The sequence below is a fragment of the Vigna angularis genome, chromosome 7, assembly GCF_016808095.1.
Source record: "Vigna angularis cultivar LongXiaoDou No.4 chromosome 7, ASM1680809v1, whole genome shotgun sequence".
Classification (NCBI taxonomy): domain Eukaryota; kingdom Viridiplantae; phylum Streptophyta; class Magnoliopsida; order Fabales; family Fabaceae; genus Vigna; species Vigna angularis.
Genome location: NC_068976.1, coordinates 13,983,649 through 13,999,063, shown reverse-complemented (window position 1 = coordinate 13,999,063; position 15,415 = coordinate 13,983,649). Strand labels below are relative to the sequence as shown.

Genomic DNA, 15,415 nt, shown 5'->3' with positions numbered 1-15,415 from the left:
TAATAGGGAATCCAAAAGTATATGAATTGAGAAATCCTTTTTGTATTGGAAGAAAATTAAACAGATAATAATAGGTTTAGGGGAGTGTGGCTTTATGAAATTTACCTTGTGGGTTGATCCAGATTGCAGGATTGAAGAGTTTGGGTTTAGGGGAGTGTGGCTTTATGAAATTTTGAGTAAAAATATTGGCTTTTTATTTTATCCTTTACTTCTTAGGAATTATCAATGGATTTTGAGTAAAACATGACCTTCGTTTTTGTCTTTTGAAGAAAAAAGTCAGTGCGTCACGTGTGAGCATTTAATTTATTTTACTTCCCAAGAGAAAAGGTTTAAACGTGATATTTGAGAGATTTCTTATAAGGGGGATGAGTGCTTATTGGTGAATGAAGAGAAGATGAAGTATATTTTACAACGTGTTAAAATATAAAATGGGACATATCATATGTAACAGTTAAATCTCTCTGAACTGTTAAATCGATATGTTTCATAAAAAATAATTTATTTAGTGAGTTATAATGATTATTAATTTATAAGGTAAATTAAATTATGTATACCATTATTTTGGGAAATATAGTTTAGTTAATATAAAATAAAAAGAAATATATAATTAAATGTAAGATGATGAAGATAACTTCAAAAAAATTATGATATCAGGATATATGAAAAATACGAAAGAGATTAAAGTTGGAGTAAGAAAAACGGAGATAAAAGGTTATGTAAAATTGTTAAGCTAATCACATGTTCGGTAATAGCTACCATAATATTTAAAGGTCATTTTCGATATTTAATGGCTCGAAATCATTATTTTTTGTTTTGCGAGTATCATTATATTATTACCTAGTTTTAATCACAAGAAGCTAATCGTGATATATGAAACCAACTTCTAGCTAAACTTTCTAGATTGGATTGTGAAATTAATGTTGTAAATTATTTGAGATTTTACTAAATAGTAACTTTGTAAGACTGGAAAAGTAAGTAAAAACAACAGACAATAGTATAGTATAGTTGAGTCCAAATATCATAAAGGATAAATATAATGTCCCCATTAACATTAAACAGTAATTTTTACATCATATGTTGTACCAGAGAATAATTATACAAAATGTTGGACAGTCTGTTGCAAAGTGACTAGGGAAAACCCGATCTGCCAGTTGCCTATTGAATCAAAACACATCATAAACCTGTGTTTGCATACAAAGCAACTATCGCTTTATCCTCCTAATGCCATAAATGGATGGGTTTATACAAATGCAGTTGCATTACGTGTTTGGATTAGCGTTTCAAATGTGATTTGTCACGTTTCTGATGTAATTTTCAGAAACTAGTGTAGTTGTAACTTTCACATTACAAACGTGATTCATCCATTCTCAACAGGTTTCCAAACACAAGCAATATATGCCAAACTAAAATATATGGAACTATGGATCCTTCTTCCGACTCCTAGTAGTGTCCCAATTGCATTTACAGAGGCGGGACAAGATATGTATGTACAACCACATAACATAATGTAACAATAATCATGCTTTGATCTTTACCGGTGAACATTACAGGAATTATGCACTGAAACCCCTTTGCAGAGAACTCCAGGAACTGGCAGGAATAGTGACACAAGCTTGTGCTGAGGCTTCAGCCATTTGCTCCTTCTTTATTCCTACATTGCAGATGTTTGCAAAGGACCTCATGTGTTTCATCCCATACTGAGACAAGGATCCACAATGTGTCTCAAAAGTCCTTACCTGCATTCAAAATAGGTTAAGATGACCATTATTTTCTCTTAAACCAAAGTGATCAACGAAAGAGACCCGACTCTGTTTCAGGTTCAACAATGTTTGCCCTTGTTCATTTTCAGAGAGGTTATTTTGCAATTAGAACCCATCACAAACCATAACTACATCATTGCTTCAAGGGTCAAGCTAAAAAGTAATGAATCTAATTCTATTACTCTATACTTATTTATGACAAAATCTCTCTATCATATTGGCCTCATAAAAAAATTATACCATGGTTTTCAGGCAGGCCCAGTCATCAACAAGTGCCGATCCAGCCGGTCTAACAGCATTCAGTACTTCAGGAGCCTTTTCAAATCCAAATAAAAGCTTTCCAACAAGTTTCACACTGTCGTCTATATGCATTCTGTGAGACATTACTTCCAGAACTTGTTTCCGAGCTTCATTTTTTTTAGGAGAACCTTCCGGAGCTTTGCGGAACTGGCAAAAAACAGTGTAGATGAAATTAAGATAAAATACAGTAAGCAAAATTTTATCACCCACAAAATTAAATGTGTCATCAGATTACAACCTTTATCTTCTAGTGGTTTAGTGCAAAACATTCCTGGAAAAAAGGGTTACTACTGGCGAGTAGCATCAAGGCATGAGATGCACATAACTTTACAGATCTATCGGTTTTAGATCACTTCCCCGTATGAATATCTAGCTAGTTCAGTTCTACTAGTACTTCAAATATATGGTTATGATATCCCGTGCATTGACGCACCCACTTATCTCAACACTGAGGAGTATTGGTTTAACCAAACAATATGTTTTGTTCCCATTAACAGCATATGACATGTTTATTGGTTTTCACCGGTGAGAACATGATCAAGCAATTAATTCATAACCAAAAGAATGAATATTGCACAAACAAGATACCTTATGCCAAAAATGGACGAGATCAGCATCCCTTTGGTTGACTGCTGTTGAAGATGACCATAAGGAGTTTTCATCCACGAAAGTCAAATTATCATTTGCAGGATCTGTACCCAAATACAGGAAGAGATTATCCTTGTTAAACCCTACATCACCATACTGCATCACGTGAGAGCCATAGTAACCTCCAGCTAGAGTCCTATCCTTAACCTGTAAAGGCAGGATGAATAAAGCCTCAGTTACAACTCTTAGCACATCTCACTTGTAACTGAGCAATCAAGGTATTGAATTATATTCTTATATTTATACTATTTAATTTAAAAAATTAAAAAACAAGAACTCACCACTTTATATTGTTGGTGTAAAGATTCTGTTCGCAAATTGTGTCTATCACTGCTCACAAGTAAAGAAAAATAAAATTAATCCCATGCAATTTACGTTATTATTTAAACATACAGTTCTTCTGATCTAACATTAAAAACAGAGCAAGTGCAAAAATAAATAAAAACAACTTTATTATAAAAAGCATCTCGAAGAACAAACACACAGTACGATAGTCACACGCATTAACAACTCCACTGTGAATACATAAGTCATGAATATATAAGTATTCCATGATAATTGATATCATTTATGATCTAATTGTTTTTGCCTACGATGCACATACCTGTCTTCCATCCAAGCAACACTGTACAGGTCACCCAAGCAGGTTGAATATTCTGGGGGAGGACTAGGATACTCCCCAGGACAATATGTTCCCCAACTACTTTCTTCGGCATTCGAAGCCGTTGTTGCATAAATATTGATATCTTCAGGAAGAAGACCTTCAAAAATACTTCCAGCTTCACATGCCTCCAAATAAAATACCTGCACCACCATAGTATAATCCAAGGACTTAGTGCGTTCAAATTACCTTATTCTGTGTTCAAAACATCTTACTATGTTCTTAGCCAAAGCCCCCAGTGAGAGATTTTTGAAAGGTGGAGGGGGATTATTTACCTAAAAAGCAATGAAATCCAAATTTTAAAAAATGAGAACTTTTAGAAACTCACTAGGTTTTTATACGTTCCAGAAGCATGCTTTTTCTTCAATACTTCAACCAAATCAGATGCATATATGTAAGGACCAGCAGGCGTCCCTAAAATCCATTCACATATCCCAAAAAAAATCAAGTAAGAAATAGCAAGGAGCAGATATTAACATTGTCAGTAGGAAGAACCATGTATTCCACCCGTCTCCCTTTCTTTTTTTTCCCTTTTCCATATTCCTTTTGCTCTGGTAACTGTAATTTAACCTTCATGTTACCCACACGTGTTCAAAAAGAATTCAAAAGAGATATACATAGAGGCCGTTCGATCTACTGAATCATGGGATATATAATAGTCTCTAGAAAAAGGATGAAAATATTTTTCTGATCAGAAAAGAATGAAATATTATATAACGGAAAACTAGGATTACAAAATCACAATGAATGATTTTCATTTCAGCACACTTTGAAATGTCTCCGTCAGAAATTATGAACAGAGGTTGTATTACTAACCAAACCACAGGCATAATCAAGTAAATCTACACACAAAACCAACCAAACAACAAAAGTAATAACCTCAATCCAGGCCTATACCATGCTGAAACCCATATAAACAACCAACACAATCCATGACTGTAATTAAAATTTTCTGTGAGAGAACTTAGAGCTACTAACCGAGAACCCCTGGACCACCATGATCAGAGTAGAATATAAATATGCGATCATCGGGCCCACTGTTCACAACCTTCCCACTGCCACCGGTAAGCGCCGACTTATCTCCAAGTAAAGCAGCATAAAAGTTATGAGCAGTAGCATCTTCGCCAGTGTAATCCTACCATGAAAAACAGTCCACATATTAGACCCTATCAAACTAGAAATAGCAAGAAGATATTGGATAGTGAAAAGCCTAACATAAATACCTTTGGAACTCCTTCATAAACATCACCCCCATCTGGTTTGTTAATGATGACTCCAGGCCTTGGATTGTCCCAATTGAATGCAATGTCATCATACATAAAAACAATGATATTTTCTTCTTTCAGGCCACCTTTCCTCAGTATTTGATAGGCATGACAAATATCGGCCTGATGCAACAAGAAAAACTATACATTAGAACTAAATAATTATGCAATACAGGAAATTATGTTAAATTAAGGGAGTCCAGAGCTTTTTTTCGTTTCCCGTGTGCATATCATCGAAACAGGAAACGGGTTTAAAGATGAAAGTTTTGTATCCTTTTAAGATGAGAGCCGACTAAGTTTTATCTGTTTAAATCATTTTCCCTATGTCAGTCTATGTTTTATAAACTCCGTTCAAATCATTATGATTCAATCATAAAGATTGCAATTAAGATGACAAAAAATCACAGCTAAGACATAAAAGCTGGACAGCATTCAAAACAGTTTTTCAGCATGATGACTTGTATATCACAGAATGATAAAATATTGACTACAGGGACCAAACTTAACATATAATTAAGAGTAATACACACTTTTGACACAAAATACAAAATACAAAAAGTAAAATGATCATAAAAATATAAAATTTATATTTTTTTTAAAGAAAAAAAAAAGTAAAAAGTAGAAAAAGATAATATCAAAATGTAAAAAGTTAAGTGAATAAAAAATATTAACTTATCATAATTTTCATAATTTGTATTTAAACGTGTCAATTATTTTCAATTTATTCAGAGATAACATTGTAAATGATTTCGCGTTGAAACTAACTTGCAGTCACTTTCGTAAACGGCACTAATTGGAGATTGAGTGCTGTCTACGGTGTCAATAATATATTTTACGAGTATCAAAATGTTAATCATGTTTTTTTTCCTGCTTTCTAAAGGCATGTTTTTTTGCTGGTTCAGTCTTTTGGATGAAATTCACGTGAGTCTCATTAAATATGTGAATATCATTAATAGAATTTCTTAAAGGGAAGTGATGACTGAATAAAAACAAAACATTTAAAACCATTATACATAAAACATATATTTATAATAATGTCAAATTTAAAGAAAAAAAATACGCACAAGTTATTACGTCATATTGGTTCACCAAAGAGGTGGTTGCTGTTGAGTGACAACGTAAACAGACAGAAATACAAGACATATCAAATCACATTAAAAAATATTAATTATTTCATCACACATAAATTACAAAATACAATAATGAGTTAAAAAATAAATTTATAAGAAATCAAATTCAGATGTAATTTAGTAAAAAAAAAACAAAATTTAGAGTGGATTATCAGAGTTTCTGTTTTAATGCCTTGCCTCCCTCAGAGTTATTGCTATCCTAGTCACACCCTTCTTGATAAAGAAAACCGCACATCTCTCCATCGAGTGACTGTCCTAAGAATAAGATACATATCTGTATGTTTTTAATATTAAAGTACAGGAAATAAATGCAACTTTTTAATAATTGAAGGACACTCCAAGTGTGCAATTATTCTCTATATTTTAACTATAAACTAAAAGTCAACAGTTTAGGTTGGTATTATGTCATGCAAGAGAATTGCTGATTATAATAAGATGTTAGAAAACTTAGCAAGAACACAAGTACTTGGCAAAGCAAAGTTACTCAAAACACAAAACATGCGAGGATCTCCCTTCGTTCAACTACCATATACAAGAAGCAACTTGAAATTATTAACTCAACTATTTATAACAATAGCAATAATAAGGTTTAATTACTTATTTAGTTGTTAATTGTTTGACAGCATATTTATACTTTAAAATTCTTCATTAGCTATTCAAAATATCATTTAATTTTGTGTGTACTTTATTTACTTAATATGTATTTTACTTTACAATGATTTTAATACGGGATTTCAAGCAGATTTTCTCATACCACATATCTTAAAAGATTTTATCAACATTTATTTTTGTTATAATTTTAAAAGTTGATTTATTACGTTTTGTTAAGATTAAAAAATATTCTAAAACTCAGATATTTAAATTTTGTTCATATTACGTCATCATACACGACTGAAATTTTATTATAAGAGACAAAAACTATATCATAGTATATTAGTTCGGATTTACCAAATATTTTTATTGTTACTGAATTTTGAAAAAATAAGTTGTTTAATTAAACTGAAAGTTAACTGATATCTAAGAGTCAGTTGGAACGTCAGTGGCAAGTTGTCACGTCTATTTATTCAGTAGGTCCTTTGAAACCGGTAAGGATCAGAGATTCATTTGTCCTGAATCGGACGGTGCACACTCTTCTGAAGCATAGAATCTAAAATATTCTGTGGAAAGATTCACAATCGAACGGCGGAAATAATTTCTGATAAAATGAAAATATAAAAGCATCAAAACTAGTAGAATCGAGTGAAAAAGAGACGGACCTGATGTCTGTAGTTCCAATAGCCGTTCGAACCGGCGAAGAGGATGGCCCAGCGCGTCCCCTGGACGTTGTCATCGTTACCGGAATCGGACGGCAGTCGGAGGAAGTCTCCGACGAGGTCACGGCGAGCAGCAACAAGAGCGACGGTTGCGAGGAAGAGAAGGAAGAGCGTGGAAAGAGAAGTGGCGGTGGCCATTGGAAGAGCAAAGAGAGAAGAGTGAGGTAAGTAGCTGTAATTTGGAAATTTGAACAGAGAATAAGAGATTATATAGATAAACAATAATTGCGAATTGGGAAGGTTGGGTAACGGGTAGCGTGTGGGTGACGAATTGGATACCTTCCTTATTTTTGGTTATATTCATAAGGGAAGCTTCACCGTGGGACCCACCTTGCCTTTTTCCCTTACGCCATCGATGGCATTTCACTTATTCCTCACTATTATCAACGTAAGTTGTTAAGAAAATTGAATATATATAAAATTTAAAATTAAAAAATAAAAATGTTGCGAGATTCTTTTTTTAGGATCTTGGGCCTGGAATCATAACTCTGGAATAATGTGTGGGCCTGCTACTCTCAATTCAAGCTTCTTTCTGCCTCCAATAAACATTTTTATCTTCTATCATTAAAGGACAAAATTCCTATAACTGAATTATTGATAGCTTTATGTTAAGACTTTTGTTTACTCTTTTTATTTTTTAAATCTAAGATCTTAATTTTATAAATTTCATTTTCATTTAATTTTTTATTATAGTAATATTTAATAATATTTTGTTTACCTGTAATGGTTTTATATAATCAGTTAAGCCATTAACCCTAAACCAGAGTCTTAATTAGATTTTTCCAATTTAAAAGAAAAGCTAATAATACAATTTATTAATTTGTAACATAATAAAAAAAACTCTTGGAATAAAAAAAATTATCTCGTAAAAAAAATATAAAGATACAGAATAATCATTTGGAGTGCATCAGTGTAGCCTTCAACAGTATTTGCCATTCAATAGATACTTATCTGTATGTGGAATCTTTTCCATAATATCATTTCCATATTCAAGGGTCTCTTTTGATTGGACATTGATTTCAATGTCAATGTCAAACAAATAACATAGACTTGTGTGCAAGCCCACTGGGTAATTTTATAAACACTACACTATTATATTTATTATCCTTATACAGACATGATGCTAACATCATCAATTAGGTTTCGATGAATGTGATATCATTGCCTTTTCGTTTGACTGAGTAATAATTAACTTCTTATGGTTTAATTCCTTTTTCCAATTTTGTTTGCTTAATAAGATTTGTTAAAGCTGATAATCTAATTTTTTAAACAGGGAAAAGTTAAATTATTTATTATATGAAATTATCTGGGATAAAAAGTAATTTAATATGTTATTATTAACACATTCATATGCTTAATTAGTGGTCTTTTAATAGACTAGCTAACTGTAAAATACACTGCTAATTCCGTTTTAAATTCTGTCTACTTTTTCTAGTCGTGTTATTAGCTTGTAGTATTTATTTATTAACAATTAATTTTTAACAAAACCAAAGTTACTTCGTAGTGTAAGAAAGTGAAATTATAGGCGATATTTAAAAAAAATATTTTGACATACATATTTTTTTATATTTATTTGATATTATTTATTTATTTGAAAAAATATAAAAAAGTTTTTTTATGATCATTTTATTTTTGTATTGTGTGTTAAATAAATATAAAAATATATCATTCTATCATTATTTTAGAGAAAACAGAGAAAAAAAAGAGAAAAATATGTTTATTTTATAAAGGAGTTGGGCCAATATTTTCTTTTAGAATTGGACTCATATGGGTTTGCGTGTATGAAGTAAATGTTTTTTTCATTCCTTATTATAACTTCAGCAAAATAGTTTGTTCATTTGCTAACTACACCCTAAAGTAATTATAAGGAATTTCATTCCAAATGATGTAATTTTGTATGTTTTCTTTCAAATGCTTTATTTTATTTAAATTTATAGAAAGGCACAAAAGTAAATGATGTTAATCTAGTACTTGCTTTATTTGATATTATGTCTATTGCAAAAATACATCTACACTACCATATTATTATTAAATGTTTTTATATTATTAAAAGAACTGAGAGATAAATCCCATGTGATGGAGGGACCATCTTGGCTTGTCTTAGAAAATAGCATAACACCAATCAAACCTATTACAAAATACCTTAAAATTAAGGATTTGTTATATTATTTGGCATTGTATTCAAATTGTTCAAGAAAGCATTGCTTTGACACAAAGGCTTGCACTCTCACCAAAACGAGAAACTAAGAATCATCTTCTACAAACAATTGATCATGATTGCGTGAAAATCTCTCTTTTCCAATATTTTAAAACATTACTTTCACTAAATACATTGTTGTCATTTTTCTAGAAGATTGTGAAGTGATTATTTTTTAAAATTCTTTCATGATTAAGACTCTGTATGTAAACCCTTTTTAAAATTCATCTAAATGATTACATTTTAAAATATCAACAAACTTTTTCAAATAGTAAAAGATACCATTCATCGTATTTTTTTATTTCAAAAATAATAGAATTGTGTTGGAGCAAATGGACTAGAATGATAAGTAGCAACATATTGGTATGTGTAGGAGACAAAAATCCACTTGCAAGTATGAGTCCATCAACTACCATAAAAATTCTGCCAAATAGAATCCTTTCTTCAACCCCCATTTGATCCTTATCCAAAAAAGAATCACCACCTTATGCAATGTGTGAACAATAAGAGTTTAAGCCATTCAAGAACATGACTTGTCAATTTTTTAGGTTCAATGGTGGCTCATCAAATCACAATTTAACATAATTGACTACTCTTCATCTTGTCTATTTGAAGACAACAATGAGATGTTTGGACAAAAGAATCTATATGAAGAGTTTGTTTCGTCAACAACTTATTGATATAGGAAAACAAAAGTGATTTTCTTAATGAATTTCATTAAAAAAAAGTAAGATATATAAGAAATCTATCATTAAATTGATTCCAACACACCAAATTCAAATGAGTGTATTTTGTGCTTAATATAATTTATTCTACATTTAAAGTAATATCACTAAAAGATAAATCTTAATTAAATCCTAAACCATTATTAAAGAAAACAAATATTTTTACATTTATTTGAATATATATATATATATATATATATATATATATATATATATATATATATATATATATATTGGAATTTAACTTACAATTAAAAATAATTTTAAATGCATATTTGAAATTAACTAATACAAAAAAGTTTATAGCTCTTTTGTAATTATACAACCCATGTTTAAATTATTAGTATGTATTCTAAGAATTGAGTTTGTGTATATATAGTAACTTTTATATAGAAGCAAGAATTGAATATATCATCACACCTAACATGTTAACATAATGAAAGCTTATGTATAATATCATCTCTAAAATATCAATTTTTGTTCTATTTTAATAATTAACACTATCTAAATCATTATATTATATTATCAAAAATACCATCTAAACTATATTTGAAACCAAAATAAATATTGTTTTTATTAAAACTTAAAAATAAGAATTAAATTTCATAATTCATCAGCATTTAAGTGGATGGTACAATTCAACTAAATTTTATGTAGACAAATTTCGCACTGAGCAAACCATGCATAAAAATCAAATTTAAACCCTAAGTTTTTCCTCCTATATTACCTTTCGATGAAGTTTCGTTTTTAAAGTTTATACAATATAGTAAATATAATTAACGCTAAGCATTATGCGGCACTCGTAATTAATTACCCTAAATTTGGAGTTTAAGTTAAGTCGGCGATATTAAACGGAGCGTGATGAAACTGAAGCAGTGAAATATATAAACTGAGAAACTTTTCATTTGATTCGTTGAGGTTTTCGATTATTGGAGTTGTTGAGTGTTTTGAAATGGAGAATGGAGAGAACATTCTGGACGCGATTCTCGAAGAGGAAATTTTGAACGATGTTGAAATGGTCGACGTTGAAGAAGGGGAATTAGTGGAACAGGAGCAGAAACAGGAACAAGATGATTCACGAAACGTTTCTGGACAAAACGTTGTCGTGGAAGCTGATAACACGAAACCGCAGAGTAAGAACCGAAGGCGTAAAAACAAGAGAAACAGAAGAAAGGGTTCAGGAATAAACGGTGCCGTTGATATTAACAGGTTTTAACTGTTACCCTCTTATTTCTTTTCAATGGGTTTTCGTTCTTGTTTTTGCTGTTGACAGAGTATGAGAAAAAAGGTGTCTACTTTACGTTCACGACACCACTTCGTTTACCTGACTTTTTTTTTGGTGAAAATGATGTTTTGCAAGTGGATTTCGAAAAATTAGTTTTATTTGAACAAGAGTTACAGTAGTATTTTTTGTGAATTGAGAGAAAAGCTTTCGAGTTTCGTAACCAAAATTGTTTATTTCTTTTCATTTTGTAAGGGTCTGTTTGTATGATTGCGACCTGTTTGTACTTGATTGTTTCTAACTCAATTAGTGATGTTGGATATTGAATATAAGTCTGATTATATAACTGTGTTAAATACTGAAATAGAAAAAGAAAGTTATGATGGTAATAATAGTTCTACTTGTAATACAATAAAACAGAATTTTAATAGGAAGATTATATGACCAAATTGTATTGATGATAATAGATAATGATAGTGGATTTTTCAAATAAGCACTACAACCTATTACGTAATTAAATTTCTGAAAATAATGTCAACACAGTAGATTGAAGTTATGCAGCACCAAACATATCCCATCATTCCTTTGATATTAGATGGTTTTTTCAAATAAGCACCACAATTTATAACAATTAATTGAATTCTTAGAAAAAGAATGTGGTTGTGAAAATAATTCCAGTACTATAGTTTGAAGTTAGGACACAGCATCACCATACACTTTCCATCATTCCTTTGGTTTTCAAGTTCTAGTTATCCTGTTAGGAATCAAGTTGGCCAAACATTTAGCATATGACTTTAGTCTTTAGGAGTATCTATGAGCACAAGACGTACCAAATACAAATACCAACCTACTCAGTAGAGTCTGTAGCATGTGTACAGCTTGACTTAATCTAATGACTGGTCCAGTACAGCAGACTCCCAACTAATGGGAAAAGACAGGAACCTTGCAAGTTGTGAGGTTGTTTTCGGGTTTTAAACTATTAATCTGTGATGTCTGGTAACAAGACAGCTTCCTCATCGTTGCACCACTGCTCACCAATCCTCAATCCTTATCCTAAATTATTTACTGATCAATTTTTCAGTTTCTGATAAATTTATTTCTTCTATCAGGTTTGTGATAGATGTATGTCGGCGGCTGAAAGAGAAAAAGTCATACATGGTATATACAGCTGTTGCTTGCCTTGGAGTTTCTTCATTAAGTGATCTCATCAATGAGGTATTGGAACCCTCACTGAAATGTTGCTTTCATGTTGAAAGTTCTTTTTCTGTGTCTGTTACTCTATTAATTTTAGAGTGAAATATCATGGTCGTTTAGAGGTTTGAAAACAATTTAAGAACATCTAATGAAATTTTGGTTGGTGCTTGAATGTGCTGAGTTCCCCTTACTTACGTTTCTTGACTTACTACGGATCTTGACTTACTACGTGTCTTGACTTACTTCTGAATTGTTCGACTAAACACTTTCTGTTCTTTTAATTGTATTTGTTGCTCGTAATAATTGGATTATGGATATGGTGGTTTTAATTATATGAAAACATTTTAAAAGAAATGCAATAGTAAGAACAATTCAAATAGTTTCACATATCCAATACTCTTGAATACTGCACCAGTTTGTGTCAATAAAGTATCTATAATACTTCTATTTGCTTCACCCATCTTATACCGATATGTTTTTAATCAATATGTAACTGTAAAGTGTTAAATCTTTAAATCATTTTATGTAATCCAATACAACTACATGAAGCATATAAATTTGTGTAATATAGGAAGGTTGTCCCCTGACAAATCAAAGTGAAAGTTGTTCTCTTTATGAATGGTTTTAAGATGAAAATATGATCAATAGCACTATTCTTGTATGTAAATAGTAGAAATTAATTTATGATGAAAATAATTTAGAATTTTTTTTTTATTATTTTAGCATTTCCAAAAAATATGCATGTAATTTAGATTTGTATGATTGCACTTATGCATTTTTAGTTGTGTATCTTACATGTATCCTATTAATTTTAGAATGATTGTATCGCTGTATCGAATACTGGAGTTATCTGATATCGCAGTTGTGCATCATAAGATATTCCTATTCTTGGCGTGTCTCTTTGTTTCATCTCTTGCATGAATGTGCATAACAATGTTTATAATTTTTTTTTTAATATTTTCCCTTGATCAGAGTTGTGGCTTTTATTTGCCTGTTGTTAGCTGAATATATCCACTCTTCATAGCGCCATACAACCATTCATAATGTCTGATGTGTACAACGCTGTATCTAACATTGCAGATTTTTATCAGAGATCATTTCAAACCTCTGCCTGAGCTTTTGATGTTCCTGGCTGATGAACCACTTCAATTATTTGATTCTTTTGAAGGTCGATATTTATTGCTTCTCTTCATCTTGCTCTCCTAAATGGAGTAGCCAACAAAGTCACAGCTAAAATTGGATCTCTCTAAATATGCATAATGTTACTTTATTGAGGGCTATAAAAATTTCATATGGCCTGAATCTTTGATTCACAACATTGTTGTAGAATTCTTTGTATAGTTTCTTCTATATAGCTGAATGGCTCAAATATTAGGGAAAAATTGGTGAGTAAAAATAATATTTTGTTTTAAACATGCTAGTACCATCAAGCATTTTCCTTAAGACCAGGAGGGTCAGGATTTAGTTAGAGAGATTACCCAGATAAATGTAGGTGAAACACATGAAGGTTGTATTTAACTGAGCATATAACTCGTTTCAGCTCTCCAGGATATCTGCATTTGCAGGATCAATCATTGAGGGCATTTTTGCTTAAATTTTGGAATACTTTGGCCCATGAACATATTAGTTATTTGTTTCTACTGTTTCATTAGGATTTAATGAATTTGAAATTGTTTGTAGCTTATTCTCTTCATGAATCACAGTGGATGGTGTACATTATTTTACAAATTATTTATAAATGAGAATATTACTGACTTTAATCACTAATTAATGGATTTGGTGTTTTTTAATTGTTTTTGGTGTTCTTCTCTGAATTGTTTAATTTGATACACATCTTGTAAACTCGTATAAATAAATGTGAAATGACAGGTGGATGCTATACAGTCCTGTGGAGGACAGAAGACTGTTGATGGTAGCCGATTTCGGACAAGGGGTGGGGTATTGTGGAGCATCATTAAGGTTCGAGAACCAAATGCTTACAAAGAGATCATGAAAAAAGCAAAGGAGTTTGAGGTGTGTGACTGACCTTTATGTTTTGTGTCAAAACACTTTACATATCTGTGTTTGTATTGAATGAAAATAAGTTTGTTTTTGCATGTTCCTATTATCTAGGACAGGAAGAAGCAGCCCGGTTAGTGTCAGAGTTGTACTGTTTTCTTTTGAACAAGTGTTATGAATTTGTGTCAGAACCAAGATTATTCATCATGTCATAATTTGCTCTCTAATATCTAGTTTCTCGTCATTGTTTATAACAATGCAGAAGCAGTTCAGGCAGCCAAATGTTAACAGGCCACCTCTGCAAAGGAAAGAGAATTCTTCTTTAGGGGAGGCCTCTACATTTGGTAGCAGGCCTCAGGGTAATGTTTCTGAGAAACCCTTTTCTGCATTACAAAGGCAAAATCAACCTGAACCATCAGGAGAAGCGAAACGTAGCTCTGTTCATGACAGATTAAGGATACCTGTTTCTTATGATGATGACTTGCTCGAACTAAGCACGGATAACAACCCAACCTGACTCTGGATGAAAAGGGACCTTCATACTGTGACTCTTTTTTCAATCCTTTATCAAAATTTACATCTCTTTCTCATTCTCACCCATTACTGCTCTCTTTTTGCCTTTCATCCCGATTTTGGTCTGTGAAACAAGTTCACACAGATGGGGCAGTATTTTGCATTTGGATTTTACTGGGAAGGATTTTTCTTGTAATGAGACGAGAGGGTATTTACTATATAGCATAAGATTTTTTATGCACTTGAAATGGATGGGAACTATTGTGAAGAGTTTCGCTAGTCTTGGACAAATACACTACATATTTATCCTTCAGTTATGAATTAGTCGGTATTATATGAGTCTATGGATCTAGAATATATTATTTAAATTAATTCTAAAGGTCACTCAAGTCGACTCTGATAAATATTTGGTTTCACGTTGATTTGATTTAGAATTCAAAATTAACAATGAAATAAAGCAAACTTTTTTATTTGGTTATAAATTTTATA

The 15,415-nt window shown here is 31.4% G+C and overlaps 2 protein-coding genes across 3 annotated transcripts; one reads left to right on the top strand and one right to left on the bottom strand.

The window, feature by feature from the left end:
* Positions 1 to 1,018: 1,018 nt before the first annotated feature.
* On the bottom strand, positions 1,019 to 7,306 carry LOC108338162 (vacuolar-processing enzyme). Its single transcript, XM_017574898.2, has 9 exons — positions 7,021 to 7,306; positions 4,593 to 4,757; positions 4,348 to 4,504; positions 3,698 to 3,783; positions 3,313 to 3,512; positions 2,990 to 3,038; positions 2,649 to 2,855; positions 2,001 to 2,207; positions 1,019 to 1,736 (listed from the first exon to the last, which is right to left on the bottom strand). The coding sequence occupies exons 1-9, from the start codon at positions 7,213 to 7,215 to the stop codon at positions 1,554 to 1,556; spliced, it is 1,449 nt and encodes a 482-aa protein (XP_017430387.1). The 5' UTR covers positions 7,216 to 7,306; the 3' UTR covers positions 1,019 to 1,553.
* A 3,469-nt stretch (positions 7,307 to 10,775) lies between these two features.
* Positions 10,776 to 15,256, top strand: LOC108337347 (uncharacterized). Of its 2 annotated transcripts, XM_017573851.2 has the most exons (5): positions 10,776 to 11,208; positions 12,331 to 12,436; positions 14,285 to 14,428; positions 14,528 to 14,546; positions 14,676 to 14,842. In XM_017573851.2, the coding sequence occupies exons 1-5, from the start codon at positions 10,952 to 10,954 to the stop codon at positions 14,699 to 14,701; spliced, it is 552 nt and encodes a 183-aa protein (XP_017429340.1). In that variant the 5' UTR covers positions 10,776 to 10,951; the 3' UTR covers positions 14,702 to 14,842. The 2 variants fall into 2 exon arrangements, with proteins under 2 accessions (XP_017429340.1, XP_017429339.1); XM_017573850.2 differs by lacking the exon at positions 14,528 to 14,546 and having other exon boundaries at positions 10,898 to 11,208; positions 14,676 to 15,256.
* Positions 15,257 to 15,415: the final 159 nt, after the last annotated feature.